The 25,266-nt window shown below is 47.3% G+C and overlaps 1 protein-coding gene across 1 annotated transcript in view; it reads left to right on the forward strand.

Annotated features, from left to right (window-relative positions):
• The first annotated feature begins 3,856 nt into the window (after window positions 1–3,856).
• Window positions 3,857–25,266, forward strand: part of LOC133776349 (guanylate cyclase 2G-like) — a 45,721-nt gene continuing 24,311 nt past the window's right edge. Inside the window, exons 1-14 of the mRNA XM_062215200.1 lie at window positions 3,857–4,249; window positions 6,593–6,941; window positions 10,154–10,263; window positions 13,739–13,924; window positions 14,869–15,013; window positions 16,132–16,267; window positions 17,641–17,747; window positions 17,904–18,002; window positions 18,480–18,643; window positions 19,057–19,191; window positions 19,829–19,957; window positions 22,647–22,730; window positions 23,329–23,433; window positions 24,649–24,720. Coding sequence (XP_062071184.1) covers window positions 3,857–4,249; window positions 6,593–6,941; window positions 10,154–10,263; window positions 13,739–13,924; window positions 14,869–15,013; window positions 16,132–16,267; window positions 17,641–17,747; window positions 17,904–18,002; window positions 18,480–18,643; window positions 19,057–19,191; window positions 19,829–19,957; window positions 22,647–22,730; window positions 23,329–23,433; window positions 24,649–24,720 — 2,214 coding nt within the window. The remainder of the gene's footprint in view (window positions 4,250–6,592; window positions 6,942–10,153; window positions 10,264–13,738; window positions 13,925–14,868; window positions 15,014–16,131; window positions 16,268–17,640; window positions 17,748–17,903; window positions 18,003–18,479; window positions 18,644–19,056; window positions 19,192–19,828; window positions 19,958–22,646; window positions 22,731–23,328; window positions 23,434–24,648; window positions 24,721–25,266) is intronic.

The following is a 25,266-nucleotide window of genomic DNA, read 5'->3' on the forward strand; positions in this document are numbered from 1 at the left end:
CCACTTGTAAGCCCTTAAGAGTACAAAACACTTATGATGATGAATATCAACTTGCATGCCCGAAGGCCCAACAGGGACAGAGTGGAGGCCCCAAAGAGAAATGTATACAGTTATCTGGCCTCAAAGACTCTGAAAGGTAATCTGAAAACAGAATCAGAGATTAGCAGGAGTGGGAGTACATTTTTTTAATAAGTTTATACAGGGAGAGGGAGAGGGGCTGCAGAGTGTGTGATAATGCCACATTGTTTCTAGGATCTTGGTTTTGATTTCCTGCTTTGTGCATTGACACATTAGCATTGTCCTTTATTGAGTTCCTACTAAATGTGCGGTGCTACGCTAAGTAATCATGTAGCACTGGAGTGTATTTACAAAGTCCTTCTGAGAGGAGCTATTCGCTCATGCTGAAATCGAGGAAACTGGGACACAGATTTAACCGAGTTGCCCCAGGCTACCTACATCTGGTGAGCATCTGAGCAGAAAAGATGCATGGAATTCTGCCTACAAATAGAGTGAAGGCATCTCTGGACTCAGGTGAAATTTTTTTTTTTTTTCTAAAAAAAGGTTTCTTTTCAGGGATGGCACCATGGCATAGCAGGTAAAGCCATGGCCTGCAGTGCCAGCATCCCATATGGGCACCGGTTTGGGTTCTGGCGGTTCCATTTCCGATCCCACTCTCTGCTGTGTCTTGGGAAAGCAGTAGAAGATGGCCCAAGTCCTTGGGCCCTGCACCCACGTGGGAGACCTGGAGGAAGCTCCTGGCTTCTGGCTTTGGATCGGCACAGCTCTGGCTGTTGCAGCCAACTGAGGAGTGAACCAGCAATGGAAGACCTCTTTCTCTCTCTCTCTGCCTCTCCTTTTCTCTCTGTGTAACTCTGACTTTCAAATAAATAAAATAAATCTTTAAAAAAATCTATTTGAAGGCAGGGTTACAGAGAGAGAGAGAGAGAGAGAGAGAGAGAGAGAGAGAGATCGTCCATGTGCCGGTTCACCCCCTAGAAGGTTGTGTTATCGGAGATCCCTTAGAAGTCCCATCTTCTGGTACCATTTATGTTACCAGATGCTTATTAATAAATTTGGAATATTAATAAGCCTTGTGGATTCTTGCCTAATATTCAGAGAAGAATTCTGAACACTGGCACAAATAAACTAGACTGCATGATAAGTTTTAAGCTTTGTGTTCCATGACAGAAATGCATAGGAGAGTGAAGACCTTATCTAAAAGAGAGAGAGAGAAATCTGGATTCATACAGAGCACCAGGAGCCAGCCATGTGAAGGAGCATGCACGCCAGAAAGCATGGGGCAGGTGGCCCGAAGGCCATGCACCCAAAGGTGCAGGGCAGCAAGGACCCTCAATGGCAAAAGAGGCAAAAGGCCAAAAAAGGACTGGGCCCACTGTATCCCAAGCCTTTAATCCACTTCCAAGGGGAAGTGGTTGATTAGTCTGATTGGCAGGTGGGCACACAGATATAGCCAGGTAGGGGCATAAGGTCCCACAAGGGGTGTGGTGAAGGCATGGTCTTGCAGCTTACAAACCTGATCAATTTTATCCTGTATGCCTGCCTACAACAGTTGCAATGGCTAGGACTAGGCCAGATGGAAGTAGGAGCTTCTTCCAGGTCTCCCACATGGGTGCAGGGGCTCAAGCACTTGGGCCATCTTTGCTGCTTCCCCAGTTGCATTAGCAGGGAGGTGAATTTGAACTGATGCCCATATAGGACGCAGGTGGCAGCTTAACCTGCTGTGCCATGGCACCGGCCCCAATGGCAATGGTTTCTAAAATGTCCTGCCATCCCTTTGCTGCATCAGACAACGAAGCCACACCTAGCTCCTTGCCCTGACCTGTGTAGATGGAGGGTTAGTGTTCATCCATCAGTAACCAAACCATGGTTCCCTAAAATCCAAGTGAGAGATAAACACTATGCCCAGCTGTTGGTAAACCTCATGGCACTGTCTCACTCATTCCAGAAAACATTCCTGTATGATGGATTAAGCAGGTGGTAATAATAAATATCACTATTACTATGATCATCTTTACTATTATCAAATCTAAAACTGAAGGAGGGGAACTTGCCCAGGTACTGTGACAAGGACTAGGATGTCTGATGTCTTTTACTCAGCAATATAACAATTTAGAGAAGACCTCACTACAGTTTTATTTCATTTCCAGATGAGGCGATGAAGTCATAGAGAGAGGAAATTAAGTTCTGGGTCACACAGCTAGTATGTGATGGAGTTAGACTTCTAGCCCAGGCAATCCTATTGCATTTGAGGGATTCCCCTGCTTCTAATTCTTTTGTTTTAAGATTTATTTATTTACCTGAAAGGCAGAGCTACAGAGAAAGAGAAAAGGAGGGTGGAAAGGATGGGAAGAGAGAGAGAGGGAGAGAGAGAGATCAAACATCCATCCATTGGTTCACTCCTCAAATGGCCCTATTGTCCGGGGGCTGGCCCAGGCCAAAGCCAGGTTAGAACTTCATTTGGGTCTCCAACATAGCAGACAGAGGCCCAAGCACTGGGACATTTTCCATTGTCATCCCTGGTGCATTTGCAAGGAGCTGGATTAGAAGCGGAGTAGCTGGAACTCGACCGGCATTTCCAATAGGGGCTGCTGGCATTTCAGGTGGTGGTTTAACCCCCTGTGCCACAAGGTCAGCCCCCATACTTCTTATTCTATTGGTAGGGAGGGATAGAGGAGCATGAAGTTCTCAGTGGCATCTGCCGGAGACCAGCTCCAGCCAGTTCAGGGGCCCTAAGGTGTGAGAGGTGTCGGCGCTTGAAGAAATGAGAGACACTCATAGGAGGCTGATGGCATGGCTCTGGCTTTCGAGCACCAGAGTTTATTTTTATATTATAAGCCACATAATGATTTTTTCTTCTTACAATGAAAAGCTTGTTGTCCATTTTTTCTAATTACAATTTTTTTGATTTTTAAGGGCATACTCAGAGCATGGGTTACAATCACAGACAGGTGCAAGATAACAGGCTGCCCACACAAGCCAAGGCCTCGAGTGCTGCTGGACTATGCAGAAATTGGCTACATAAGCTAGAATAGTACCTTCCTAATCTAATCTTTACCAGAAGCCCCAAGTTCAAAGCAGGCCCTTTTTAAAATGTATCCCTTCTTTGCAATTTTTTTAATGTAATTCTTTAATTTCTTTATTGTACTTATTTAAAGGTTTACTTAGATCTGTTCTACAGTTCTGACATCCTAACCATTGTAGTATTTGTAGCATATAGTGAATTAAAGCTTTATTAACATCTATCTTTATTCTAGTGGGAAGTATATACCAGAGAGCCTGTTGCCTTTTAATTCTTTTCTACAAACAGCTCAACCTTGCATAAGGCATTAACCCTTTCTTCTACACTAACATTCTGCTTGATTAAAATTCTACAAGGCAATGGACATTTTGGAGGTTATGAGACAAAGTGCTCTTCCGTAACATTAGGAATATAGCAATCATTAGCAGGACCACCAGGAAGCTCCAGCTTGCTTATGAAGAGCGTAGTTCCCATCAAACCTAAAGCCACCAAGAGGACCACAGCTGTCCTTCTCATGCCTTGCTGAGACAGACCTTCTGCTGTGACCTTGTCAGCCAGCCAAAGTTGCCTTGGCCTCGTCAGGCATCATGGATCAAAATGCAGGGCGTTGATGACTCTGCCCGGGCCTGTTTCTGCAAGCCTGCTGCTCCTAGATCATGTTAGGGCGGACTCTGGAAAGAGAGAACATCAGTTAATTAGTGCCCCTGACTAGGGAGTAAGCTGTGGCCCTCAGGGAATCGCTGTACTATCATAAATTCCTGGCACGAGTGGCAGGAGGCTGAGCCTTTCAGAGTGCTGCAGTGGTCTGAATATTCGATGCCGTCCATGGAGCCCCACGTAGGTCCCAGGGTCCCACTCCAATCTGGACTCTGTTTGGGGGTTGACTGCCATGCTGACCACCCAGCACTAGTGCTGATGCTCTTTGCCAGTGTGCTAGTGATGTGCCTTGAGGCTACTAAACTCATTGTGGGATTCCAGGCCCCCTGGGATATCTCCCATCCATTCAGTGTGCAAAGGCTGGGTGCTGGCCTCACAATTGCCCTGGACAAGGTCAACTCTGAGCTGCTAGACCTTGGAAACTTCAGCTGGGAGTTCACTTACACCAACTCAGCCTGCAGTGCCAAGGAGTCTCTTGCTATTTTTATCAATCAGGTCCAGAGACAACAGATTTCTGCCCTGTTTGGACCAGCATGCCCAGAAGAAGCAGAGGTAGAGTACAGAGCCTTCTAGAAAATTTGACTGAGTTTCCATTGGAAAGAGTGGTCTTGAAGATGATGGTACAAGTTTAAATAAAATTTTGATAAGAATCACATTATTATTATTATTATTATTTTATTTATTTATTTTTATTTTTTATTTCATAAATGTGAGTTTACAAAGTGCAACTTTTGTATTGCTGTGACTTCCCCTCCCCCAACCTCCCTCCCTCCCGTGGCCCTCTCCTCTCCCTCTCCCTCTCCCTCTCCCATCCCGCCCTTTATCGAGTTTCATTTTCAATTACCTTCATATACTGAAGATCAACTTAGTATATACTAAGCAAGGATTTCAACAGGCTGCACTCACACAACCGCACAAGGTATAGGGTACTGTTCGACTAGTAGTGTTTTTAAGTTTCATAGTAAAACACATTAAGGACAGAGATCCTACGTGGGGAGCATGTACCCAGTGACTCCCGTTGTTGATTTAACAATTGGCACTCTTATTTACGACGTCAGCAATCACCCGAGACTCTTACTATGAGCTGTCTAGGCTATGGAAGCCCCTTGAGTTCACCGACTCTGAACTTGTTTAGTCAAGGCCTCGTATCACAGTGGAGGTTCCTTCCTCCCTTCAGAGAAAGGCGCCTCTCTCCTTGATGGCCTATTCCTTCTGCTGGGGTCTTGTTCACCAGGATCTTTCATTTAGATTGTTTTTTGCCACCGTGTCATGGCTTTCCATGCCTGTGAGACTCTCATGGACCTTTTAGCCAGATCCGAATGTCCCAAGGGTTGATTCTGAGGCAGGAGTGCTGTTTTGGGCATTTGCCATTCTATGAGTCTGCTGTGTGTCCTGCTTCCCCTGCAGGATCATTCTCTCCCTTTTAATTCTATCCTTCATTATTTGCTTACACTGGTCTTATTTGTGAAATCTCTTCGACACATACCCTATCTTTTTGATCAGTTGTGTATTTATACTTATCACTTTACCAAGTGCGCTGGCATTGGTACCTGCCTCCTTGGTAAGAAGGAATCACATTATTATAACAATAACAATGCAGGTCTTGGGTACCATTTTTAAAAGGATATGATTGGATCACATAATTAGAATGGTTAACATTCTCTTTACAGAGACTTTTAAATCAATAATCGTTAGGCAACTCAGACCTCTCCCTCTTCTTGATTGCTTGAACTTGGTGCTATTGTGTATACACTCTTATTATTCAGTCTTATGTTGTCATCCACATGACTTGGAAAAGCAAAGAAAAAAACAAATACTTTAAGTAGAAAACTATCAATTGTTTGAGGAGGTTTTCCTTCGGAGTGTATGATAAATTATTCAGTGATGTTTAAAGTAAATGGGAATGAAAGAATTATTGTATTAAGAATGTATCAAGCCAGAGCAAGCAAATGAAGGAAATGAGTGCTTTGCATTTATCTGATGAATGGATTAACTTTGTTGATGTCTTTGGGTCATTGATAAATCAGGTCATCTGAGAGGCATCAATGCAAAAGTAGACAGGGAGAAGCAGCACAGCTCTCAAAAATACTGCAGAACTAACAAGTAGTGCTGTAAAATTAGTTCACATTTGAATTTGAACATTGGCTCTCCTGGAATTTCTCTTTTGATGCATTTCTAGCTGTCCAAAGCCTGTGCATTCTTCAAAGTCAATCTGTATTCCCAGAGCCTTTCTTAACCTCTCCATACTCACCCTTCAACTTTCTAATTCTTCAATCAAGGGTAATTTCTTCTCTAAACTCCTGCAAATCTGTTGTCTATAAATCCTGTGGAGTGTATTTAATTCTAGAGCCATTTTTTAGGTATCTTATTTGCTGTAATAGACCATGAGCCCTTTTAAGAACAATGTTTCCAGAGTTCTTTGTAAATTGTAGAATCCTAATAAAAATGATTAAGGCATGAATAAGGATCAAGGTAAGAAAGAAAGACCATGATGATGAGCAGCTATCGGTGTGAGCCCCGGGACTGAATGGCCTGCTTCTCTCTCTGCTTGCTATAAACCTTACATCTCTGCATCTTCAAGTTTTCATCTTTAAAAAGGTGTAATTATAATATGTTCCACATAGACATGTTACAAAAGTTGAAATGATACGTGTAAGTTCTTCGAGTGCTCGGCACATGATAAGTGCTCAATAAATACTAGCTTGTGCTATCCTTGTCCTCTGAGGTCTTGCGTCTGCAAGTTGGACCAAAGATATGATCATGAATATTACAAAAGACAGAGTCCAATATGACCCCTAGACTCTCCAAATCCAAGGTTTATGCTGATAACTTACAGTGGGGTCTGAGTGTTGAATGAAGTCAAATATGAAAGACGTTCTTTTGGTTGCCTTCCAGGTTATTGGTTTGCTGGCCTCTGAGTGGAACATCCCCATGTTTGACTTTGTTGGACAAATGGCAAAACTGGAGAACCACTTCCTATACGACACTTGTGTGAGACTTGTGCCGCCTCAGCAGGAAATTGGTGACGTGCTCCAGCAGACTCTCCAGCACCTGGGCTGGAGACACATTGGGATGTTTGGAGGCCACTCTGGGGCTGCATTCCGGGATGGAGTGGATGAGTTATGGAGGGTTGTAGAGAACAAACTCAAATCCAATTTCACAATCACTACCAGGATGAGGTACACCAGCAATAACCCGGCCCTCCTTCAAGAGGCTCTTAGGAACATGTCATCACTCACCAGGGGTAAGTGAGAAAGATTCTTCTGATGCTTTTATTTGGAGAAACAACAGATACAAACTGATTGTCTGAAAAAGACACAAAATGCTTCATTTTTCTATGGGCATAAAACTCAGGTAGAAACGATATAAAATTCATGACACTCAAAAACAGCTTCCTTCTTGGCTTGCTATCATCACCAAATTTTTTTTTGTTCAAAGTGAAATCTCAGATATCATGGTGTTAGAATAGACAGTGCAAGTTCTGGAAGCCTTTTCCAGGTGGGCTGGGTCCTGGACTTTGGTTGTTGTTCAGAACCTGGGCTTTGGAGACAGAAAGATATAGATTTGATTGTAGCTTCTGACACTGTGTGTCCCTGGTCAAGTACCTGAACCTCTCTGTGCCTCATATACCTTTTGTGCAAAACAATGACAATCATCCTACCTATCTCATAGGAAGATGCAGATTAAAGAAGGTGCTGCCTGTGAGTTCTTAGCATCGTGTCTGAACAAGCAGGTGGTCAACGTAGGCCAGCAGATATGTTTGTGATGGTGCTTATAAAGCTCTACCTTTTAGCACGAACTGACTCTTCTGTATTTCAAAGACAGTGTGCTCTTTCCGGGCCCAGGACTCTGGGCCTTTCTGATTCCTGGGCCTGGAGTGCCACCTACTCAGCCAGTGTTCTTTCCATGTGTAGCTTCCTCTCATCTTTCCAGACTGACCTTCCCAGAAAGACCCTCTCTGACTGCTCCATCCAGAGTTGTTTTTCCCTCCACTGTCCATTTAACGATGTCCCCTTTCCCCCTCACTAACTTTGAAAGGCAGAGTTATAGAGGGGCAGAGGCAAGGAGAGAGAGAGAGAGAGAGAGAGAGTCAGTCTTCCATTCACTGGTTCAGTCTCAAGATGGCCAGAATGGCTAAGGCTGGGCTGATCTGAAGCCAGGAGCCAGGAGCTTCTTCTGGGTCTCCCACACAGGTACAGGGGCCCAAGGATTTGGGCCATCTTCTATTGCTTTCCCAGGCCATAGCAGAGAGCTGGATCAGAAGTGGAGCAGCCGGGACTCAAACTGGTGCCCATATGGGATGCTGGCACAGCAGGCGGTAGATTTATCTGCTCTGCCACAGCGCTGGCCCCTAGTCCTACTCTTGAAGGAACACTTCCCTCTCCTCTCCTGTAGCCTGTATCTGACTGTGATTCCTCTTCCTGCCTTGCTCTCTGCTGCACCCCGTGCCCAGTGTGGTACTGGCACATGGCTGGAACTTAGTGGAGCAGATTATGATTTACTTAATTAAAAAACTAAATCATAGCCTCATGTGTGTGTCTGCGACATGACGATGGAAAGAAATGCCATGGCCTACTTGTTCCCCACCCCCACCCTAACTCAAGTCCCAGTGCCCTTGACTCTGGATCCTCTGGGAACTCCTCTAACTGCTGTGTGGCAGGTGAGTCACAAGCCAGATTTGCTCCTCTGCTTTTTGAGTCAATTAAACAAAAGACATGATCTCAAACTTAGCGACTCATGTGTTGGTTGGGGATGGGGAGGTGGCGGCAGGCACAGTAAAGATTTTGGGTCTACCAGTGCATATGTTGTACGTTTGGCTTGACAAGTACGTACTCTGGGAATAGCTCGGCAATCCTATTTTTCAAGCATGCTCAGGGAAGAGAAAGTCCGCATTTCATTTAGAGTGGCTTTAGGCCTGACTTTAAAATTTCTGTTATTAATAAACAGAGGACCGAGTTCATGTATTTCATAGGTGCAATATATATATTTTTTTCTGACAGGCAGAGTTAGAGAGTGAGAGAGAGAGAGAGAAAGGTCTTCCTTCCATTGGTTCATCCCCCAAATGGCTGCTACGGCCTGTGCGCAGCGCCGATCTGAAGCCAGGAGCCAGGTACTTCCTCCTGGTCTCCCATGCGGGTGCAGAGCCCAAGCACTTGGGCCATCCTCCACTGCACTCCCGGGCCACAGCAGAGAGCTGGCCTGGAAGAGGGGCAACCGGGACAGGATCGGTGCCCCGACCGGGACTAGAACCTGGGTGCTGGCGCCGCAGGTGGAGGATTAGCCTAGTGAGCTGCAGCACCAGCCTCATAGGTGCAATTCTAAGATAACCATATTTCCTTCCCTCCCTCTCTCCTTCCCTTGGTCCAGCCTTCCTTCCTTCCTTTTCCCCCTTAATTTTGTAAAAACATTTCCTATCTTTTTAAAATGGATGCAACTGAAAATCATTATGTTTAGTGAAGTAAGCCAGTCCCAAAAAGACAAATACCATATGTTTTTTCTGATACGTGGTAGCTAATATAGAATACAAAAAAATGTATGGGAATGAAATGGACATCCGGCATTTTGATTATTGTTTTCAGCCCTTGTTTATATTCCTGCAGAATGGTGTGGTCTTTCTACTATTTACCTGTTGGATATTATGGTTAGTGGTACATCAAGCCTGTGACTGTAGAATAGATTGAAATGGTGTTTATTTATTCATTTATTTATTTTTTGACAGGCAGAGTTAGACAGTGAGAGAGACAGAGAGAATGGTCTTCCATTTCTGTTGGTTCACCTCCCAAATGGCTGCTACAGCTGGCCTGCTACACCAATCCGAAGTCAGGAGCCAGGTGCTTCCTCCTGGTCTCCCATGCGGGTGTAGGGCCCAAGCACTTGGGCCATCCTCCACTGCACTCCTGGGCCACAACAGAGAGCTGGACTGGAAGAGGAGCAACCGGGACAGAATCTGGTACCCCAACTGGGACTAGAACCTGGAGTGCCGGTGCCGCTAGGCGGAGGATTAGCCAAGTGAGCTGCGGCGCTGGCCGAAATTGTGTTTTTAAGTTTGACTTTTTTTAAAGAAGATTTCTTCATTTAGTTGAGAGGCAGGGCCACAGGCACAGAGAGGAAGAGATCCTCCATCTGCCAACTCACTCCCCAAATGGCTGCAATGGCCAGAGCAGAGGCAATCTGAAGCCAGAAGCCAGGAGCTTCTTTTGAGTCTCTCACGTGGGTGCAGGGGCCCAAGGACTTAAGCCATCTTCCACTGCTTTTCCAGGCCACCAGCAGAGAGCTGGATCAGAAGTGGAATAGCCGGGACTCAAACAGGTGCCCACAATGGGATGCTGGCACCGCAAACGGAGGCCCAACCTACTATGCCACAGCGCCGGCCCCTCGGCTTGACTTTTAAACAGTGTGTGTATGTGTGAATGCTCAAACATGTGCAAAGGGCTGACCCCATTTCCTTTGTTATAGTTATCATCTTAATCTGCAGTTCAGAGGATGCAAGAATTATTTTGATGGCTGCAGAGAACCTGGGCCTCCCTACAGGAGAATTTGTCTTCATCATTTTGCAGCCCCTGGAGGTGGGTGCTGGTAATAACCACATGGCCCTGGTGGTGAGAGGTAATGAGCACAGAACACCTGCTCTGGACTGGGATGTTAGCTCACTGTGTACTCTATAATCCCACGAGTAGGCACTTGTCCTCTTTTTTTTAAGATTTTTTTTTTAATTTAAAAGAGAGGTCTTCTATCCACTGGTTCACTCCCCACATGGCCACAATGGCTGGAGGTGGGCCAATCTGAAGCCAGGAGCCAGGAGCTTCCTCCAGGTCTCCCATGCTTGGGTACAGGGGTTCAAGCACTTAGGCCATCTTTCACTGCCTTCCCAGGCTACAAGCAGAGAGCTGGATCGGAAGTGGAGCAGCTGGGATTTGAACCGTTGCCCATGTGGGATGCTGGTGCCACAGGCGGAGGCCCAGGTTACTACACCACAGTGCCGGCCGCACTTGTGTCCTCCTCTTAAAGCTGAAAGAACTTACTGAGGGTTCTTTTGCACAGCTCACGAGAGGCCAAGCCAGGCCTTGAATGGTGTTGGCTGGTGGCATCTGCCCTCTGCAAACACCACCCTAAGAGCTCTCATTTCTTCCAGGGGGCTGCGGCCTTCCCAATGGACTCCCAAACGCAAGTGGCTCTCACTTCTTTTTCCTCCAAGCCACCTTCCAGTTGGAGCCATAGCAAAGGCTTGGAGGGACCCACATACTGGTGCAGTGAAGCAATGTGTAGGTGTTTGAGTCTTCGTAATGACAGGAATGTCTAAAATCCCACATGCTCACTACAAGTACTGAGCTACACATCTTTATATCCATTGTCGTACTCTATCTCCCCAGTAGTCCTGTGAGGCAGATATGACATGCATTGTTCACATTCATTCTTGTTCTTGCAATCTGCAATGGCCTTGGGCAGTATAAAATCAGCCCCAACTTACAGATATAAAAACCGAGGCTGAGACAGGTAAGGTCCCTTCCCGAAGCACTCAGTGCTCGCTGGTGGCATAACTAGCATTCCAAATTGGGTCTTTTGGACTCCGAGTCTTTGTCCATTACTCCATAGCATTCCTCCTGATGGAGGACACATGGGGTGCTAGCCTCCACTGTGAAGATTTAAAAAAAAAGATTTATTTATTTTAAGATTTATTTATTTATTTGAAAGGCAGAGTTACAGAGGCAGAGGCAGAGAGAGCAAGAGAGAGGTCTTCCATCTGCTGGTTCTCTCCCCAGATGGCTGTAACGTCTGGAGCTGAGCTGATCTGAAGCCTGGGCCCTGGAGCTTCTTCCAGGTCTCCCACATGGGTGCAGGGGCCCAAGGACTTGGGCCATCTTTTACTGTTCACCCAGGCCACACAGAGAGCTGGATCAGAAGTGGAGTAGCCAGGACTTGAACCAGTGCCCATATGGTATGCCAGTGCTGTAGATGGCAGCTACACCCACTTTGTCACAGTGTTGCCCCATAGTGTGAGGTTTTCATATATTAAAGCTCATTTCAACTCAACAATCACTCTACAGCATAGCTGGTTTTATTATCCTCATTCTACAGAAGTGGAAACTGAGGTGAAATAACTTGCTTAGAGCCACATGGCTAACAAGAAGGAAAGCTAGTTTTCAAACCCAGGGGGGCTGGTCCCAGTGTCTGTGTATGGAACTACCACATTGCTCTGTAGGTATATATGGCAGCTGCTTGCCTTCAGCTAGGAACACACTGTGTAAGTTTTCTAGAAGTTTCAGCTTTCTAAAGTGAGAAAGTTCTGTACTATCATAAGAAGTTGAAATGGGGTAGAAGAGAGGAAAGTCAGGTGTATTAACAAGTCCCAGATTTCTCTTTCTTTATCCTGAAGTAGTGCAGATCTTCACAAAGCGCCTCTGATTGATTTGTGTGGGCAGCTAGAATCCTAGACACAGGCAGGCTTTCCCCAGCATCCTCCTACTTCCTTGACCTTTGCTACCCACTCCTTTCTTTTCATTTTCCCCTCACCTTTGCTGTCAAGGAGATGATGAGAGAAGATGATCCACTCTTAGTAGTCACAGGGAAGCCCTCTCAATCCCCCTGTTGCTTTCTCCCAAATTAATTTTTAACAGTTATTCATTTTACTTATTTGATAGGGAAGAAGGGATGGTGGGAAGGAGAGAGAGAGAGGAGAGATCCTATTTGCTGATTCACTCCCCAAACACCCACAACAGCTAGGGCTAAGCCAGGCCAAAGCTGGGAACTCAATCCTGGTCTCTCACATGGGTGTCAGGGATCCAGCTACTTAAGCCATCACCTAATGCCTCCCAGGGTGTACATTAGCAGGAAGCTGGAACTGGGAGTGCAGCCAGGGTTTGAGCCCAGTACTCCAATATGGGATGTGAGCATCCCCAATCTTTTCTTAACTGCTAGGCTAAACACTCACCCCTTCCCCAAATTCTTGATGATCCAATTCTAATTGATTTATAGTAGCAGAAGAAAGGTAGAAGTAAAAATACAGCACCCAAGTCCATGCAATTGAATTCCTACTCTTTGATAAAGAATAGCACAAATCCATTCTATAGAAGTGTTCCCAACATAGGTTTAAGTGGGGAAGAAGAAACATCAATCTGCACAACAACAGTATAGTGCAATATCATTTATTCCAAACGTGTGCGTGCAAACACACACACACACACGCACACACACACACACCCCTCTATTCATGCTTGTAGTGCTTGAACACCTCTTAGGGTGGGATGAGAGGGAGCAATAGGGAGACTCTGAGATGCTGCTTTCTACACTTGTCTGTGTACACACTCACACACACAGTGAATGGGTATACACTAGTTATATAGCAATACTATAGATAATAATGATGACAACAGGGCAATTCAATCACCAGTAGAAAACTGAAAATGAGTAGTTCTAAGCTTTTCCGGCTTTTGCACATACTGCTGGAAGCTATGCGTTTTGCATCTTAGTGGACTGATACTCCAGGTGTGTTTTGATTTCATATTTTTGGCTGCCTTCCCACTGCTCATACACAACCTAGAAAACATGGACTTTGTATTGCAGGCCTTCTAGAATCCCTGCATTTGCAAGGTCTACAAAATAGTGATATAAATGCAGCATTGCCCTAAATATAGATCTGTTGCTCAGTTTATCTCCTACAGACTGGTGACTCTTATTTTTCTTTTTAAATATTTATTTTAAAAGCAGAGAGAGAGACACACACACACAGACACAGAGACACAGAGACACAGAGACAGACACAGACACAGACACAGAGATCTGTCTTCTACTGGTTCACTCCCTGGCAGCCCCCAACAGTCGAGGCTGGGCCAGGCCAAAGCCAGGAGTCGTGACTCAATCTGAGCCTTCCACATTGGTGGCAGGGACCCAAGCACTTGCGCCATTACTTGCTACTTCCCAGGGTGCTATTAGCTGGAAGCTGGAATTGGGAGCAGAGCTGTGATATGGGATGTGGGCGTCCGACGTGGTGTCTTGATGGCTGTGCCAAGTTCCCACCCCAACATTTATTCTATCGCTTTTCAGGACAGTTTTTGGAAGGAGATATTGGTGAATCAGAAGGTGACACACTTCCCAAAAGTCTACGAGTCAGTGTATCTTGTAGCCCTCAGCTCCTACGGAGAAGGCCCAGGAGACAAAGGTTTTTGGAAAGAAGTCTACCGAAGGCTCAGGAGGCCGCCCTTCCAAAGTTCCCTTTCCTCCGAAGCGCAGGTCTGATATGGGGGCTCCCTGCCCGCAGACCCCATCCAGCCTTCTCTGGCCCTATTTGTACACACACACGCACACACACACACACTGCCCCACCTTCCACCGCCCCAAAGAAGCACTGGTTTGATGCCCTCTTGTGAAATTTATACCCCAGGACCACAGAGGGATCTCGGGTTACTAAATGAAAGGCCGTGGGTAGCACAGACCCGAGCATCACATGCGAGGATGCATGGCTCACACCAGACTTTTTCTAGAGAGACCATTGGCCAGAACTAGAGCTAGTTCCAGCGTGGGGCCAAGCTGAGTCCTAAGGTGACAACTGGCTCTGAGAAGAGGGACTTTGATTAGGATTGAATGGACTGATTATGGATCCCAAACAAGGCAAGATGATCAATCAACTCATATCTGGGGAACAATCGGCTAAGGGTCAGCCGTGTGCCAGCTGCTGTAGAACAGGGCCTGGTGCTTAGTAGGTACTTGTATTTTATTGATGAGACCAGTAGAACACATATCAAAGACCTACTATGGACCAGGTACTGCAATAGTGTGTCTATTCTGCCTCATTGAACTATTGCCCTGCTCAGCACAGCGGTGGTTTTAGTCCCATCTTGTAACTGAGTGAGCCGAGATTCAGAGCGGCCATGGAACTTAGCCTGATCTCACAGCCTGACAGTAGCACAGTCAGCCTGGCTCCAAGTCTATCCTTTTTGTCTCCACCAGTCTCTCTCCCTGCTGTAACCCTGACCAAACTGGGACAATGAGGGGTCCTGAGGAAAAGTGAGGGCTGTGATATTCCATGCCACTGCACAGGCCTGGGCATGGGTGGGCCCTCATCTCTCTGAGGGATGCAAAGGACCTGGTGCTATTTCCACACTGCAAAGGATGATCACACAGTGCATGGGGCCCATGGGCCTCTGGGAACGCCGCACTTGCTTCTCCCATTGAAGGTGAGCCCCTACTCCGCCTACCTCCACGATGCCGTCTTGCTCTACACTTGGACAGTGAGGGAGATGGTGAAGGCTGGGAGAGATTTCCGGGATGGGCGCCGGCTGGTCAACGTATGGAAAGGCTCCGGGCAGAGCACGTGGCGGGGTACGTAGTTTGACTGTGGGGGAGGGGGATTGTCTGGAGGCTTTGAGTGCTGGGGCTGACACTGAGCCTCAGAACCACCTTTTGGAGAGTATGTTCTTGTAGCAGGGAGGCTGGGGCCAACATCCCCCCCCTTGCCACCGTCTACTCATCCTGTTTGTCCAGGAAGCTGCCCACACTGGGTGGAGAGGCCCCTGGGAACCATATCCTACCCCTCTCTTCAGGAAGTCTCTCCCACAGCTGCCTTCAAATTGATCCCATCAAGAATAAAACTTAAGAACGGGAGCCCTGCCTCTTGTGCAGTGTGGCATGCTGGGAGCAGTAGGGCCCTGTGTGTGTGTGTGTGTGTGTGCCAAGTCCGCCCCTCCCTGCCTTTGAACAGGGACTTTAAGACCCACTTGTAGGAGCAGGTGATGGTGTCCAGTCTGCAGAGGTAACTGGGACCAGATGTGTGAACTCACCATGAGCCGCACCTCACAGGCGCTTCATAAATGGTCACTTAGTGTCCCCTCCCCCGTTGGACCAAATCAGTGAGGAGTCCTTCATCAGAGCACGTGAGCCAGCATGGGCAGCACTGCCTCATTCTCTCCTCCGATGCCTCTGATGTGAGCTGAGTACACCCCAAACAAGAAGAAAAACCACAGGAGCCAGGACTGAGTGTCCTGCCAACACCTCAGTGCACAGCCTAACCAGGAGGGCCAGGCCCGTCCTGAGGATGGAGCTGGCACCTGCAGGGGAGGGGTGGGAAAGGTGGCAGGGACTGAAGGAAGCATGTCCCTTAGCCCTCTTATTGTTGAAGAGAAGCAAAAACCTGAGGTTTTATGTGACATTAACAGAAAACTGCTTACTTTTTAAATGCTGGGTGGTTTTTGAAACATCAGCCTAGCAAAGCACACCTGCCTGCCCAATGTGGCTGTTGACCGCTACAAGAATGCACCTCTGAACCATCTCTGTCCTTTAGCCACCCCCTGTGAACCTGTCCCAGATTCTCTGAAGTGGCAGACACCTGGCATGGCTGTTGGGGCTGGGAGTTCTGTTGATTCAAGGTGGGATGGGCTAGTATCTTGCGCAACGAGTCTTGCTCTCTCCTCTTTCCCTTTTGCAATCTGCTGTCTCTCTAGGAATCACCGGCCCTGTGTTTGTAGACTCCCAGGGACAAAGGCTCATGGATTACTCAGTCTATGCCCTACAGAAATTTGGAAATGGCTCTCTTTTCCTCCCTTTCCTGCGTTATGACAGCCATCAGAAAGTAATCAGGTACCTACAAGACCTTTCCCTGAGTTTAGGCCATGCTACAGAAGAGACCCTGGAGGAAGGGAAGGGGCAGGGGTCCTGCTGGAGCCTGCCGAGATCCCCAGTCCCTGGAATCCTTACCAAGTAGTTTGGTATTGTCTGAACTCATCCAGACTGACTTTGGTGCTTGATTTGGGTGTGGCTTGACCATTTCAGATTGTCAGGTTGAACACAGCACCCCTGGCTAACCCCTCTGATGCCCCAGCTAAGGTCCCCATTGGCCTGTGGTCAGGGAGAGGGGCCCAGGGCCCAGGATAGGTCATTGAGCAGAGCGCCCCCTTCAGGGTCTGGTCCACAGTCAGGAATACAGCTCACCTGGACAGCCTAGTGGTCCTGGGCTCCCATACTTGAGAATCCCTGGAAGCATGTCTGATTTTGTTTTCTCCTCTATAAATCAGAGAGAAAATGAAAAAGAAACCTGAAGCTTCATTCAATTTCTACTGGTACCCACTGTGACCCACCCCCAATCCAGATTCTTTTTGAAACGTTTTTTTCTCCTCCACTCTGAGGGAATTTTAGTGGAGCAACATGAGCCAGTCCAGGAATAGAACTACCACGACAAACTGACGCTCACGAGGGCTTATAGGAGCAGGCACACCCACACTGAGGGAGATGCTTTGGTCTGGAAATGCCCAGGTGCCAGGTCACACGCTTTGTCTTCTCCCAACACAAGTGAAGACCCAAGCAACACCGGAGAGTTGGCAACATCAACTTTGAAATCCAAAGCGGGCCGGCGCCGCGGCTCACTAGGCTAATCCTCTGCCTTGCGGTGCCGGCACACCGGGTTCTAGTCCCGGTCGGGGCACCGATCCTGTCCCGGTTGCCCCTCTTCCAGGCCAGCTCTCTGCTGTGGCCCGGGAGTGCAGTGGAGGATGGCCCAAGTGCTTTGGCCCAGCACCCCATGGGAGACCAGGAGAAGCCCCTGGCTCCTGCCATCGGAACAGTGCGGTGCGCCAGCCGCAGCGCGCCTACCGCGGCGGCCATTGGAGGGTGAACCAACGGCAAAAGGAAGACCTTTCCCTCTGTCTCTCTCTCACTGTCCACTCTGCCTGTCAAAAAAAAAAAAAAAAAAAAAAAAAAAAAAAAAAAAGAAAAGAAAAGAAAAGAAATCCAAAGCGACATAGTTTGAATCACGAGTCTGAGGTGGCTGTTCTACCTGGCAGAGAGGTCCCGCCTTCTGTGAGTTAGCTTACCCGGAGGGGAAGTGCAGACTCCAGATGGGTCAGCTTTTGAATTAAGAGGTCATCCCTGGTTTTTGCAAATAGCATGTGTGCTTCACTTGTCCTTGCTATGCACAAGGAAGGGACCTTGATCTTTGTCTTTCTGGTTTTTTAAAGACCCACAGGGAATTTCTCCAACATGACTTGGCCCGGTGGCTCCCTTCTTGAAGACAGTCCTGGCTGTGGATTTTATGAGTTCTGCCAAACAGGGTGGACTTTGACCAGTGAGTGTGGCTGCGTGGAGACGGACAGCAGGGAAAAGTCTTCTTGGGAGCAGGGTTTCTCACCAGCGGCACCGGTAGCAGCAGCAGTAGCAGCAGCACCATCACGCGTGGGGATGGAGAATCTTTACGTGTGAGGAACCGTCCTGTGCATTGCAGGATCTTTAGCTGCAATCCTGGCTGTTCTCACTAGATGCCTGCAGCCACCTGCTAGTCTGAACATCGAGGAATGTTTCCAGAGACTGCCTGTTTTCCCTAGTGGGGCAACATGGCCTGGCTCCACCGTTGAGCCCCAGGGGCACCTGGCTCCTGGGATTTGAATCTCAGGAACTTCATTTCTAGGGAGATGAGGTGGACTGGGCAGAGGAGTATGACAGAATGGCTAGGAGCCTGGCCCAGGGAGTAGGCAGATCATGCTTGGAGATAAATCCCCAAAGACCAGCACATCATAAACATTTAGCAAATGGTGGTGGTGGTATTAAAAGCCATTGTTGTTATTTCTCTGTTATGGATGTTTCCATACAAAGGGGCAGGTGAGTGTGGTTGTCGTGAAAACCAGAAGGGTAGCTAGAGAAAGATTCCTGGAAAAGACAAGATTGCGCAGACTCAGAGGGTCCTGACCTGGACTGAGTCTGGGCGGTCTTTGAGGTACCTGCTCAGCAGGGCAGGCTGGCATGGGCTGGGCTCACTTCTTCCCTCCACCAGGCTGAATGATGCTATGTCTCCACCCCCCAGGTATATCCACCACGATTCTCATCATCATGCTTCTCATTACTGTCTTCGGAGCTGCCATCGTGGGTCTGGTTTTAAGGCCACAATGGCGAAAACTATGGAGGCAGCAGAAAACTGTCTGGTGGCAAATCCATTGTGACAGCATCATCCTTCTTCCCCAGAACAAGGTGAGCTCACACGAGACACCAGAGCTCCGCTTTCCTCGTCCCCGAGGAAGAGGCCTCTGGGAGTTTATGAGAGCAGGAGGCTGATTTGCTTAGACAGTGGGCACTGAAACAAGAGCCTGGGGACCCGAATTCCGGTTCTAGGCCTCCCATTTACCTAAAGATCCCTGAGAACACCATTTCAACTCCCTGAGACCCAGTTTGTAAATGTTTAACCATGACTGATGGTCTTTAAAGTTCCCTTCAGCTCAATTACTCTGTGGGCATAAGAACTGCCTGTCGTGCTCAAATATGAAAGCTATCTCCCAGGGACCATTCGGTTCTTTTCAAAGGCGTATGAACCCTTTTAGTCTACTGATGACCAGTATCGTGAGGTTCATTGCTCAACATAAACACTTGTTGGCCATCTCCTGTAGCCCAAGAATAGCACAAGGCCTGGGAGAGCCCACCAGGAGTTGCTTTCAGGGGAGGTCGTGCTCATGGAGGTGTCTGCGTGGAGAGACAGGTACCCTGCAGATGCAGGGACTAAGGGCGTCAGCATCAGAGAGGAGGTGACATCTGGGAAGAGCGCATTTGCCAGTAGCAACAGGAGAGAGTTGACACTGTGTGTGCCAGGATGTAGGATATAGGGTGCACGGGGCTGGGACACTTGGCTGATACCAAGTCAGGCAGGCTTCGACTTGACTGAAACCCATTAGTAACTCATTCCCAGTGGTCCCAGTGAGTCGAATCTTTTCTCCTTCCTTTTCCAAGTGTCTCTGTTTTGATCATTTCTACCCTAGGATTCCAGGGAGGATTTTCCCTAGAAAACAGAATTCCTGTGCAAAGATGTTCTCTAGATATTGGGGAGGCCCTGAGGGGCATGAGATACAAAGGTAACCTGGTTAGGTGTTTATGTAGGAAAATGACTCTGGCTTCAGTTAAGCACCAGAGTCAGAACTTGAATCTGGGCAGTCTGACCTCAGAGCCTGTGCCTTCAACTTGCACCAGCCGTGATGGTTCAGATGCCAAGAATGATGTATGGAGCAGGTGGGGCCTCACACTTCAGGTCAGAAAGATCAGGGTTCAAGTCTGTGTTCTCTCCTCTGTTAGTTGTGTGAGCCTGGTGCTCATTGTCTATGACATGTACAGCCCCTTCGGTACCTGGCCATGCTACCGCGAGCCACTGCGTCCTGTCCTGTTTTGCAGAGAAGCACACCTGTGTGGAAAGGGAACAACAGCCAGCCCTCTAGTGTGATGTTTTCTGCGGACCTCAGCTCCATTGCCAAGAGCCAGCAAGGAGAAGGACTCTTTTATGCCCCCGTGGGGCTTTACCAGGTGGCAATGCATATTCTGAATGTGTCTCTCTGTCCTGGTCTCCCCACGTGCTTTATGCTTCCTGTCGGGTGGGACATTCTGAAATAAGAGGAAATTCTCTAGCTGGTAGTTCTCAAACTTTAATGTTCAGGCAGATCAGCTGGGCTCTTGTTAAAATGCAGAGTCTGGGTCTGTAGATCTGGGATGACACCCAAGGTTCTACATTTATTTTTTTTAAAAAATATTTTGTTTATTTGAAAGGCAGAGTGACAGACAGAGGGGAAGGGAGAGACAGAGTGAGAAAGAGATCTTCCATCCACTGGCTCACTCCCCAAATGGCTGCAATGGCTAGGGCTTGGCCAGGCTGAAGCCCAGAGCCCAGAACTCCTTCCAGGTCTCCCTCATGGGTGGCAGGGCCCCAAGTACTTGGGCCATCTTCTGCTGCTTTCCGCGGTGCATTGGTAGGAAGCTGGACCGGAAACTGAGCAGCAGAGACATGAGCCAGTGCTCTGATATGGGATGCTACATTGCAGGTGGTGGTTTAATCTACCACACCACAACATAGGCCTCAGATTCTACATTTCTGGTAAGCTTCCAGATAGCTCCTCTGCTGGCTTCTAGGGTAGACTCAGCTCTGTATAACAGAACTTTTCTGTGATGATGTGAATGTTCCAAATTTGCTATGCCCAGTAGGGTAGCCATTAGTTTTATGTGATGATGGATCATTTATGTGCCTGGGGAACTGAATTTTAAATGCCACTTAATTTTAATTGCTATATATTTAAATAGGCTCTTGTGGCTAGTGGCTACCCTACAGGTGGGTGATTTCATCCTGGGTGCTTTGCTGATGAATCAGTACTGGCAATGGTGCTTCCACACAGTGAATGGTGGCAGCTGCTGAAACTGGACCATACATCCTGCCTGCCCCTTCTCACCCTCCCTGCCACACTCCAGACCGTGACAGCTGCCTGTGCTTAGCAACCCTTCAGCAACTCAAGTGCCCTGGGGGAAAAGTTACATTAAAAAAAAAAAATCTGTGTTTATTCTTAAGACAGAGGCCCTGGCAAATAGGACAGCAGGTTTCAAGCTAGGGAGAATTGTTCACTGTGCTGAATTGGGGGTAGGAAAGATCAGAATTAAAGCATTCCTTTTTTCTTAGTGCCTGCTGACTTGAGTTTCTGAACTATAAAAGCCCCCTGGGATATTACCGAGTACTCTAGGGACTGCCTTTCACACCAAATTGTGCAGAGAAAGAAGCCAGCAGCCCATGGCATATCACTGATTCATATTCCTAAAATGTGTGCCCCCCACCACTGCCAACACCCTCACTCTGCTCCCCGCCTCTGTTGTCTGCAATGCAGTGGCTAAAGTCTTTAACCAGGGACTCCAGCCTCTAGACTACCTGGCCCCATATTAATTTTAAAAAATATTTATTTATTTGAGTGGCAGAGTGTCAGGAAGAGAGAGAGAGAGAGAGAGAGAGAGAGATCGGTCTTCCATCTGCTGGTTCATTCCACAAATGGAAACAATAGCCAGAGCTGGGCTAGGCTGAAACCAGGAGCCAGGAATTTCATCCAGGTCTGCCACATGGGTGACAGGGGCCCAAGCCCTTGGTCCATCTTCTGCTGCCTCCCAGACACATTTTCAGGGAGCTGGGTCAGACAAGGAGTCGCCAGGACTTGAACTGACAGGCCAGCATGGGATATGTCACCTGCAGCAGCTTTCTCTCCGCACCTCAGTGTCAGCTCCTAGAACTTTTTCTCCTGCCTTAAACCCCATGCTCATCCAGCGAGTCTCTCCGATGACACATATTGTACCTTCTGACTATGCCATGCAGGCTCCCCCTTCCCCACCCCACAAGAAACCTTATTATTTCAAGGTTTCAGGTACACACAAACTTCCAGGAAGCCTTTCCTTCAACCCCAACATCCCTTCCTTCACACAACTCCCATCACCGGCCTACTCCCATCTGCAAAGTGGCAGAGCTGGGGTTGGTATTCAACTCACACCGAGGCTTACCTTCTCTTGTGTTCAGATTCTTTCTTCTCTACCCAGCTCTTCCCACATTTTTGTGGTGATTGATTGCCTGATGGGCAATGACAATAAGACATGCTGTTTGCTGAAAACGATTGCAGGCACAGAGTGAACAGTATTATGCATTTTAGCTGATTTAATTCCCACAACAACCCTCTGACATGAGTGTGTTAATTTTAGCCCCCATCTTACAGATGTAGAAACAGACTTGGAGAAGTGAAATACCTCATTCAGGGCTGCTTAGGTATTGAGTGATAGCACTGGGCTTTGAACCAGGAATCAGATTCCAGACTAACACTTATGACCTCACCTCTCTCTTTCCTCTGAATGAGAACAGGGCAATATTGTATAATAGAGGCTAGTCTCAGAGTCAAACATTCAAATTCTGGCTGTACTGTCTACAAACATGACCTTGTACAAGTTACTTAATCTGGGTGAACTCACCTGGAAATGGGCTAGTCATACACACCTTGCAAGGCTGTGAATTCCTCTAAATGGGACCACGTCATGCACCAAGTTCATGACATGGGATTGATCCGGGCAATGAGAAACTCAGTGATCTGCCCCCATAAGTGGATTCTTGTCAGCCTCCCGGGTCCCTTCCTAGCCCTTTCTGTGTGTGGCTTTGTCTGTATCATCCCGGGTTAAGAGCATTCCACTTTGTGTCTGACTCCAGGGAAACCATGTGGCCATCCGCTTTGTTGGAGAACAAGCAGGAGCCTGGATCAGGAAGCCCACTGTACTGCAGGAAATCCGGCTGGTGAGGCCCCAGCTCTGCTCCCTGCCCCTCCTCTGCCAGCTCCCTGTTCCCACCCAAAGGAGCAATGGTGGGAGGCTGCTTCCTGAACTCAGCCCACCCCCTTTGCCCCCACAGACCATGCTTTGGCCCTCAGACCCATCTCTCCTACTCTGCTTTGCCCCTTTGTTCTTCCTGGCCTTAATCCCGGTCCTTCATCCTCTGTGTCTGTGATGGCTGCTTACCTATCTCGAACTTGGTCCTTGGAAGCAGGCAGGTTCATGGTGCCTGATTTCTTGCTTTGCAGCCCAGGTCCAGGCCCAGACAGCCGTGAGCCAGGAGTCAGGCCTGGCTCTGTTGACTGTGATGAGCCCCGTGGCTGAAGTTAGTCTGTGATCCTTCCAATGGTTCCTATGCTGGCAACAGGCTTCCCAGCTTCCCTCCCAGCTCTACCACTTCTAAGCCCTGTGGTCTTCGATAAGTCGCTTGGTCTTCTGAGCATCAGTTCCTTCATTTGCAAAATGGGGATTCTAGTGCTTTTTACCTCCCCCAGTTTTTGTAAGAATTAACTGAACACAGAAATCACACTCTCAATATGAACCGTTACTACTATTATTTCCAGATGTGTGGATTGAGGCACGAAAACATTGTTCCCTTCTTTGGGATTTGCACAGAACCACCCAACATCTGCATTGTCACGCAGTATTGCAAAAAAGGAAGTCTTAAGGTAAGCAAAAGAGAAAATCTTACCTAGGTTTGATTAGCAACAGTTAATAGAGACCACAATGATTTCTCCCGTTTGTCCTCTCTGGTCAAATCACAATAGCTGAGGTATCCTGTGAGGATCAAATTAGTAGTGGAGTTGTCCAGTGCTGGTTTCCTTTGGGTAGAAACTGTCTGTGTTTGGTTTCTTCTCCTAAGACATTATGGCTAATCATGAATCGTGTTCTTGGGCCTATCTTATCCTTTGCGCATGACCCTCTGCTTTACGTCTGGAACAAGAACATATGGTAAAATGAAGATTGGACTGTCTCAGTATTAAGTCAGATTATGGTATCTCCTGGGAAGATTTCCAGTTTCAAGGCTTAATGTGTTCTGCCTCACCTTGTATTAGTTCTGACCAACAATATGAGGTGTCCTAGAGGTCTTTAAACAATTCATGGAAAGTGTTCATGGAATAGTTCATGGAAAAAAAAAATGAAATAGTTCATGGAAATAGGGAGAGAGAGCGGGAGCGAGATCTCAACTGCTAGTTCACTCCCAAATACCCACAATGGTTCTGACACAGAAGCCAGGAACTCAAACGAGGCCTCCTATGTGAGCACCAGGAACACAGTCCCCCAAGTTATCACTGCTGCCTCCTGGGGTCTGCATTAGGAAGAAGCTAGAGTCTGAAGCCAGAGCCAGGAATCAAACCTAAGCATTCCAACATGGGATGTGGGCATCTTAACCAGGGTCTTAACCACTAGACCAAATACATATCCCTCCAAAAAAATCTCTAATTCTAGTTTCCCATAAAATTTTAAAAAAGATTTATTTTTTTATTTGAAAGACAATTACAGAGAGGGACAGAGAAAGATCTTCCATCAGCTGGTTCACTCCTCAAATGGCTGCACCGGCAAGGGCGGGGCCAGGCTGAAGCCAGGAGACAGGAGCTTTGTCTGGGTCACCTATGTAGGTACAGGGGCCCAAGCACCTGTGCCATCTTCTGCTGCTTTTCCAGGTGCATTAGCAGGGAGTTGGATCAGAAGTGGAGCAGCCTGGACTCAAAGTGGCACCCATACGGAATACCAGCACTGCAGGCAACAGTCCACCCAGCTGCACCACATTGCAGGCCCTCTGTGAAACTTTTGAAGTTCACTTGTATTAGAGCCAAATCTGTTCAATGTAGGAGACTGTACATCAAGCAGTCACTGGTGGCACTGTGAATTATGTTTTCCAGGATGTTCTAAGAAACTCAGATCCTGACATGGATTGGATCTTCAAACTTTCATTTGCATATGACATAGTCAATGTGAGTAAAACTAACTTATTTAGAGAGTAAACACCCTGGTGGTTTTGAATTGTTTTATGTCTTGGGTTAAATCCAAACTGTCATCTTTCCCGAAAATTCTGACTCTTGAAACAAAGTGATCCCAGTTCTAAACTCGAATGCCATCAGATTTTTTATTCTTTTCCTGATTGGAAGTAAATATGGAGAAAGGAAAATATTTTACACCAAAGTTGGAATGAATGCAAGATCTTTACATTTAATGTAGAACTTTTATCCCAAAGAGAATCCAATTACCATGGATTGAGCTGGGGAGAGAGATTCCCTATACTTTTCCCTTCTCTCTATTCCCTGATTCCTTTCCTGGAAAACGGGCACCAGTGTCACACTATCCACAAAGTTGGTAGCCTAGAGGTGCGCCAGCAATGCAGATGCAGCAGACACATAAACATGTAGGACCTTTGCTTTGTACACAGGGGGCTGTGGTGGTTGTGATGAAGAGAATCATAATAATAGTGGCTGATATGTATATGTATATGTATATGTATATGTATATGTATATGTATATGT

This window comes from Lepus europaeus, chromosome 17, assembly GCF_033115175.1.
Source record: "Lepus europaeus isolate LE1 chromosome 17, mLepTim1.pri, whole genome shotgun sequence".
Lineage (NCBI taxonomy): Eukaryota > Metazoa > Chordata > Mammalia > Lagomorpha > Leporidae > Lepus > Lepus europaeus.